Source organism: Helobdella robusta (assembly GCF_000326865.2).
Source record: "Helobdella robusta unplaced genomic scaffold HELROscaffold_23, whole genome shotgun sequence".
Classification (NCBI taxonomy): domain Eukaryota; kingdom Metazoa; phylum Annelida; class Clitellata; order Rhynchobdellida; family Glossiphoniidae; genus Helobdella; species Helobdella robusta.
Genome location: NW_008704216.1, coordinates 140,981 through 150,009, shown reverse-complemented (window position 1 = coordinate 150,009; position 9,029 = coordinate 140,981). Strand labels below are relative to the sequence as shown.

Genomic DNA, 9,029 nt, shown 5'->3' with positions numbered 1-9,029 from the left:
TACCAAGAGGAACAGCTTGAGAACACAACTTTTGACAATTTTATAGAAACGACTGCGTATAAATACGAACAGTATTCACGTGAAAACCAATTTGTGCCGATTCAAAATTCGCAATTATTGCGATGTCGCGATTTTCAAATAGCGGTCGAGTTTTTACAAGGAAGTCCAAACGGGAAATTGTACAAAGTTATTGGTTGTGATGATATGTATGCGGATGGAGACGGAAACATCTACGGATATATTGAAGGTTCTAGGTCTTTGGAGTTTGGATATATATGTCGCGCTGGTGAAATACCATATATTGCGGATAAAATTCCGAGTATAAACAGATTACTTCGAACGATATATCCTCAACACGAAATTTTTTGTCCAATTCCTCTGCCGCCCAATGGTTCTCAACTGCAAAGTTTAGAATGGCAACAATCACAACCACAACAACCACAACAATCGCCACAAAAACCACAACAATTGCCACAACAACCACAACAATTGCCACAACAATCGCCACAACAACCACAACAATTGCCCCAACAACCACAACAATTGCCACAACTACCGAAACAATTGCCACAACAACTAAAACAATCGCCACAACAATCGCCACAACAATTGCCACAACAATCGCCACAACAACCACAACAATCGCCAAAACAATCGCCACAACAATTACCGCAAGCAGAGCAACAATCGCTACAACAACCACAACAACGACCACAACAATCGTCACAACAACCCCAACCAGACGAAGACCAAGTTTTATTTGACACAAGTTGGTGGATCGACTAAAACTTCTCCAGTGCCAGATAATATTTAACCGTGTGTGTGTGTGTGTGTGTGTGTGTGTGTGTGTGTGTGTGTGTGTGTGTGTGTGCGTGTGCCATCTTTTGAGTGGATTTCCAATGTTAGCGTTTATGTATAATATACCGATGTTATTATGTAGTAGTTTGATACCCTTTATGACTTCATGATTTAGGAATTCAAAGTTTTTATTTGATACATATGTCACTTATTTTTTAAGTTTATGCTCATTTGTGTATTTTAAGACATTCCATGGTTTTTTGACCATTTTTAATGGATGATAATCTAGACATCATATTTTTTTAATGACATTTTTATGTCAATTTGCTTAATAAATAGGTTAACCTATTTATTTTTCTGACTTTTTGAAGTATGACATAACTGCTAAAATGTCGAATTAACGTGATTCTGTAAGAGTTTTGTATAAAAAAATGTTTCTAATAGATTTGTCTTGTTAATATTTGGATGAAAATGTTATTTGACAAACTACTACACTTCATAATTTTTTTAAACATATATAGAATAAAGTAGAAAGTTAAATTTAATTATATATATTTAAATTTAATTTAATTATATATAATTAAGTTTAATTATGATATTATTTAGGTGTTTTAAATGAATATTTTGTCATTTATGAAACGCTGTATGATTAATTCTCCATGTAAATATACATTTACACGTAGGCGATTTTGCGGCCGTTAAAAAATCTAATTTCTTTCACGGATTAGGAACTTAGGGATTGGGGTACGTTATTTTTGTTTTAGTTTTCCGTTTTTTTTTATTTATCAATTTATGAATTCGTGTAAATCAAAATGTCTGAATTCTCGGCGACTTACCCTTCTTACTTGCCTTGCTTACTTGGCTGGCCTTTTGTTCTTTTAATTTTGTTTCGTTTTATTAAATCATTTTATTATTTTATTTATTATCATTATTATATATATATTATATTATTATATTTTATTATTATAATTTTATTGCGTTGGTATCTTGTTTTTATACCGTATCCAGTAGCATAGCCATAATGTTATTCAATGTTTTGTCTTTGTATGATACTATGATATTTATTAAAAAATAAATAATCATAATGTAAAATCAAATAATTACAATTAAAATATTTAATAATATACTTAATATTAATAATTTGTATTGTCTACTGAAATAAAATAAAAAGTTATTTAAAAACCACATGTCAAAATCTACCTATCATGGAATAAATAAAAATAATAAATAATGATATAGAATTGATTATAGAAGAATAAATTTTCTTATTTTATTTCTTTTTTTTCAGCTAAACATCGATTAAGATTAAGAAGATCAAAGTTCTCCATCGAAATCAACCAATGACCACAGAGTAGGTCTAAAATAGAATTCCTAGACCAGAATTTTCATCTTCATCTGAAAAGAACTCATTCATAAATAAAGAAAAAAATGAGACAACTAAAAGGCAAAGTAAAAGAAAACAATAAAGAGAAGAGAGAGCGAAAAGAAGACTTCAAGAAACAAAAGGATAGACTGTTCACCATTGTACTGCCTACACTCGGAGTCCTCTTCCTACTTCTCGTCATTTTTGTCTATGTTCAAAGTCGGCCAAAGAATAATGTCTGAATTCGAGAGATGTGGAAATAATATTTATTTTTATATTTTCGATATCTACGTTGTGCATGCTTTGGTTTTGTTTTAAGATTTATTCTGTTTATGTTTGTCTATTTTTTTTTTAAATTAATTTCATTTTTGTTTATTCATACATTCATTCATTTATTCATTCAGTCAGTTATTCATTTATTCATTCATCATTCATTCATTTTTATCTTAACTATGTCTGGTAGTGGTTTGCTTGTCATTATTATATGAAAGGCTTGTGGTTTTTGTATAGTAGATAATAAGAGTTGACAAGTCAAATATTATAATATAAATATTATAATTATAATATTATAAATATTATTATATTTTTATATCTTTGTATATCTTAATATATATTTGCTTGTGTGAATAATTTTTGGGTTATTGACAGTTTCACTTTCTCTCTTTCTCTCTTTCTCTCTCTCTCTCTCTCTCTCTCTTTCTCTCTCTCTCTCTCTCTCTCTCTCTATATATATATATATATATATATATATATATATATATATGCTATTATAAATTTAAACATGTTGATATCTTATATAAGTGTTAATTATCCATAACGTAAACATACATGCATACACATTTATCAACATACATACATACGTACATACATACATACAACAAACATACAGGCGTATTTATCATTCATTGTATGTAAGCCTGCATTTATTTTGGGTAATGCCTACAGCAGAAAAAGATATTTTGTTTATATAAATATATTTAGCTTTTTCAGTGGCGTCTGGTTTGTTGGGATGATATGATGTTATATAAACATTAAATAATGGGCGCGAAGAACATATGCCCGTATCTAAATGAAATAAAATGTTATTACAACATCCTTATATATGATAACTTTTCAAAAACAGAAATAAACACACACACACACACACAATTTATTAATGTTTAATTATAAGTGTTTCATTATTGTTATTATTTTTATTTTCAGCATTTGCCCCATTTCCACCTTGTTAAAGTCGATCAAATTAATTTTCTGAACTTTTAGTATGTCCATCTTTTAACAAATTAAACTTTTTTTTATAAATTTAAACTTTTTTACCTTAAATAAATTTTCTATTTTTAATTATTTTATTACTGATTCTAATGTTCAATGTGAATTTCTCCTTTGTATCTACTATAGTCATGGTGTGTGCAACTAACTGAAACATATTAACATATATGCTAAAATATGTTTATTTGTTAGCGTAAATAAAGTTTTATAAAGAAACGTGTATGTTTCTCTGTATTTTTTTCCCAAATTAAAGTTAAAAAGGATACGAAAGAACACTCGTGACCAATAAGTTAGCCCATCTGTCGCTTGGTGATTTCTGGTTAAAATTATAATTAAATTATGACGTCAGGATGTTGACGTCAGATAAAAGTGTCATTTTGTTGATTGTGGCGTCACGAAGTTAATGAGAACGACGATATCTTCTTTTTGAACATGATGTGTGCGTGTTGCGTTATGTCGTGTTTGCATGTAAAGGTCATAAAAGGAAGAACGCGGTGTGGTCTCATCATCAGAATTCTCAAGAGAAGTTTTGTAAGAGCTGATTGTTCGATGTAGTTCACATTCCGTTGCATCAGATTTTATAGGCAATGCAATAAATATTGACTTGAATAGATCTTCAAGAATTTCGCCGCTGTTATAAATCTCATTCAAAATTTCTGTCACTTTTTCAATGCCGAATTCATCAAGGCATTTAACTTTCTCAACAACTATCTCATCTGGACCTGTCGTTTTATTTGATTTCATTTTGGTAAGAACGGTACGAACTTCAGATCTAAGTATCTTTGGTTCTTAGACTTTTAATAGGAAGCTTTTTACCACCTTATATCATCAAAAAGATCACTAATGTATTCAGTCCGTCTTTCAAGTACTTTTTCTTTATGATTACTTTACCGGATTTTGCTTTTATGCATCCCGAAATGGTACAAGCTTTTTTCCCCAGTGATTTCTTTGATGTTTTTATACATTGCATTTGTATTACTGTCTTTTGATCTTTTCAATGATTTCGCAATTGTCATTTAACCCTTTAACCCTATGCCTTCTTTGCCTCTAAGCACTTTTTTAATTGTTTTGTCCGGCTTTTTGTAACTATCAGGACATAAGACGTGACATTGCATGCCAATTCTTCTGGATGAACTTCTGGATATCATAAAAAATATATTTTATGATATGGTTAATAATTGTCAATATATTTCAGTTGTATCTTTTCGTTATCCCCCTAATAAACTGAAAACAGAAATTGAAGGCTTAAACAAAGTGTCGCTACGAACCATATATGTCTCGATGTAATAGCCTATTAAGAGGCTATTACATCGAGACATCTATGATACTGACGCATACATTTCGAGAAGTGGCTGGAACCTTCTGACTGCGAGATATCTAGGACGTTGGAGAAGCGTCGGTAAGACTGGTATATAAAGACGTGTTGGCTAACGAATAGCGATTGTTAGTGTCGAAAGTGTTATTTGATAATTGACTCAGTGTTCAAAGCGTTATTGTACTGCGATAGTTTAAAAGTTATTTTGTGTCGCTATTTTTACTGGGATTAAACGAACTCCAGTTATAACATAATTTTTTTTCTCCAATATTCATTTAATAATAATTGACACCAAACTTTTTCTGAGAAAAATAATTTTTTAATTTAAATGCATTGCTTCATTCCCACTAATTAAACTAATAATGAACGTTAGAAATAAACATTCCAAAGTGCGATTTAATTAATTTCAATAGACATGTCAGGATGGGCTATTTATTAACTCAAGGAACCAATCCCATCTCCCGAAAGTTCATCTCCATCGTCCGGCCCTTCCTCGTCGTCGGGAATCTCGTCCGGATCCAGGCCTGGGTATTTCTTGTTCTCTTTGCACGAAGCGTTCTTCCATTTCTTAACTAAGAAGTTGTAAGCTTTGCTCTTTGGGCTGAAATGTTTTTTGATGTCAGATTTTTCAAACATAGTGGTCAACTCTTTACAGTTGCTTTTTTCTTTTCTGCTATAATAAAAGCCTCTAACTTCATTCTTTCCCTCAGATTTCTCCAATTTATATTTTCTGTTCTCTCTGTTGGATGTACATATTCTAGTTATCTTTATCAATCTGCCTGTAAAGATTGAACAGTTCCAGTTAAAATAATCATTTATTTAAATCATCAAACAAATTATTACAAAACTGTTCACAAGTCCAAATCTAAATAAACCAAATTTTAAATGAAATTTTTTTTTATTTTGTTCTATTTATTGATATTATGCAACTTTAAACTCATTCTTTTTTTTACTTTTTTGTGTTCTTACTGCATCTATGAATAAAACACTGATGAGGCAAAAGAATAGGCAAAAACATTAAAAAAACTCTTTTAGGGATTTTCAAAATGATTCACATATATTTATTTCAAAAACAAACCTAATCTAAAGCGGATTCATTAAGTAACTGGGTTTAAATATTAACTTTGTAATCCAAAACAAATCACACAAACTGGTTTGTATTGGGATGAAAAGATTACTGAAATTCAACAGAAAAGCTTCTAATTTATAAAAAATTCATAATAATACCCCCGTTCTATAATTTTTTGATGTTGAAATGAGATTTTTTTCACAATTTTTCACAGGAATGGATGCATGTTCAAATCCGCAAAAAATAAAATAAGTATTTTTCAATTAATGCTATAGTTTGATGCAGATTGGACATACCTAATCCGTAAAATCTAATTTTAAAAATACTTGATGATTTCTGAGTAAGAAGGAAATTTTTTTTCTAAAATAAAGTTAGTGAATCATTAACATATTTTATGTTCCATTTAGAACAATGCAAGGTACAAGAATTAATTATTATAATTGTGGTTATGGTATTTAAAATAAATGAGTTTCTAAAATTAGATAAAACTGTCAAAGATCAATTTAAAACCCTTGTACAACTCATTTTCTAAAGATTATCGCATTGGTTTAAGAATAAATGCTCAGTTGATTAGTTCTTCAATTTATTATTTTATATATAACGAAAATTAGTCAATATGAATAGCAGAAACATTTTGAAACAAAAAAATTTTTAGAAAAAATATTAAAACTAAAACATGCTCAACTTAATTAACTTGCCTGTTATAGAAACATAAAATCCACAGATGTTCTCAGGCACTGGGCAAATTGTTGTGCGGACCTCGAGGAAACAATCCTTCGGGACTTCGTCGCTGAGATTCGCCTTACCAGAACAATAACCACAGATAAATGCATCAACCTGTACGACTATTTGTTGTAATGTTTAAAATTATTTTTAGTTTACTTGACACGAGGGAGTAATGATCTGCTGATTTTTACCAGTTAGTTTGCCATTGAAAAATTTTCTGGATTATTTATATACATACTTATATTCTTAAAACTTGATGAATTCAGTTTTGGATGGATTAAAGTGCATGTTGTTGTGCAGAAACCATGAATGAAATAAAGAAATACAAGATGTTAAGTTATTGTTATCAGGAGTTGGATTGCGGGGATTTATATTATAGAATAATTGAGTATCATCAGCATATTGATGGAAGGGTATGTTAAACTGTTGAAAAATATGGCTTACGGGAGAAATGTAGGCAGAGAAAAGCAGTGGGCCCAGGACAGACTTTTGTGGCACACCTTGCTCTAATATTATGAATAAAGTTGAAAAATCTTCAACGTTGACAAATTGATATCAATCACTTAGGTAGGATTTAAAGCAGGCTAGAGCAGCATCACCAATGGCAAACTCTCGACTGAGTCTATTAAGTAAAATTTTATGATTGACGGTATCAAATGCAACAGAAAGCTCAAGGCTCGCCAGAAGAGTGATACTCTTGCTGTCACATGGATTGGAAGTTTTATCTAAAATATGTAGAAGTGTTGTTTCTGTTGAATGATTCACACGATATGCAGACTGCTAAGTGAAATTTGGATTAGATGTTAGATGAGCCAAAAGTCTATTCAAAGCTAATCTTTTAATTATTTTCGATAAAATGGAGAGATTAGATATTGTTCTATTAGATATAACATGTTCGCTAACCCTGGTTGATTAGTAGGAGGAAGTTCAAAATTGCCTGAATTGTCATCTTTATTGATCCTTTGACATCAAACTCAAAATATTTTGTCTAAATTTGTGTAAATGTACGTTAATTTTGTTGTTAAACGTTCTGTAATAAAAAAAATATTTTACTCTTCAAAACTTAAAATTTGAAACCGTGAAAAGAAATTGATAGAGTAGCAGCATTGCTTGCTGTCACATAAAATTTATTTGCCATTTAGACAATATAAAACAAACGCTTGCGAAAAAATTCATGAGTTACCAAAAATTTGGAGGTGTTTAACATAAGTTTTGATTTTTCTAGTCAACATATTGATGTTGATTTGCATTTATCTATCTTTCAAGTTCTCGTCGTGTTAAGTGTTTTGGAGTTATTTTTTTTATTTATTTTTTTTTACAAAAAATTAATTTTAAGTTTGTTTGTTTATGGATTCAATAAGCACATTTCAAATATTTTTATTAACTGAAGGTGCAAGTCCCATGTAGGTCAAACTTATTTTGAGGAAATCATTATAGTCACACTGGAGGACTAATGTTTCACTCATCTTCGCCAACGATTTCTTAATTTTTTCATTCATCTACCAGCCACTGAGTTAGATACAAATGCAAAATCTAATCGCTTACTTTGCAGTTTGTTATTCGAAGTTATTATCGTGGTATAAAAAGCAAAGTTATTCTACATATATATTTAAACGAAAATTCAAAATATGAATAAAAATTTTTTGTCTATGAACAGTTTGATAATTAATATCTTTTATTCATCATCTGTATTTTGTTCATCACACGAAGCAGAGTCCCAATCTTTCATCAGATCTTGGTGTGAAGGCAGCGAAGCGAAACCCGGATGAAACCTTTCAAAATCGGGTGCAGCAGCACAGTTGCTGCCATTTTGGCCGGTTTTAATCTGATATTGCTTACTTACCTGCAGGTCGGGAGCTCTACGTATTCTCCTTTCAAAACAGTATCTTTCTATTTGAACTCCCACGACTGTGGTGAAGGGTTATTGATTTGTTTTCTAAATATTTAGGGTTTGTATAATATTCAAATAAATCATTCAATTTATAATTTGAAATTTTTTCTTTTAAAAAAATACCTTTACATCAATTTATAGTGAATATATTTTTTACTTGGATAATTACCTTCATCATCATTTATTATTATTTCACTGACTACAGTAATACATTGGCCAATGCAAGTTTCCATCCTGTTGGTTTTCTTAAAACATTTCTTCGGTAGACGATTTCCAATGAAGTATCTATTCTTGCAAGCCCAACATGTAACATATTCCGCGTCAACAAATGCCACTGAATTGTACAAATTAAAAGGACAAATGTTTTTAAAAAATATATAATCGAGGTAAAAAATTATTCATCTTCATATTAGAGGGCAACCAAAAGCGAGTTTTGGAGCTGGCTAAAGTTCCACCAAAGTGAAAAATTTGCGTAGACTTAAGACTCTATACAAATATATATATATATATATATATATATATATATATATATATATATATATATATCCGTTGTCTTCACTATTTATTTCTGGTTACGCCTTCTACATATAAAATAATATAA

At 30.1% G+C, this 9,029-nt stretch overlaps 1 protein-coding gene across 1 annotated transcript; it reads right to left on the bottom strand.

The window, feature by feature from the left end:
- Positions 1–5,177: 5,177 nt before the first annotated feature.
- Positions 5,178–8,003, bottom strand: HELRODRAFT_172166 (hypothetical protein; the record flags this gene model as incomplete). Its single annotated transcript, XM_009018850.1, has 6 exons — positions 5,178–5,521; positions 5,821–5,825; positions 6,506–6,648; positions 6,982–7,043; positions 7,441–7,525; positions 7,923–8,003. 6 exons carry the CDS (start codon positions 8,001–8,003, stop codon positions 5,178–5,180), a joined length of 720 nt encoding a protein of 239 aa, XP_009017098.1.
- Between the last annotated feature and the right edge of the window lie 1,026 nt (positions 8,004–9,029).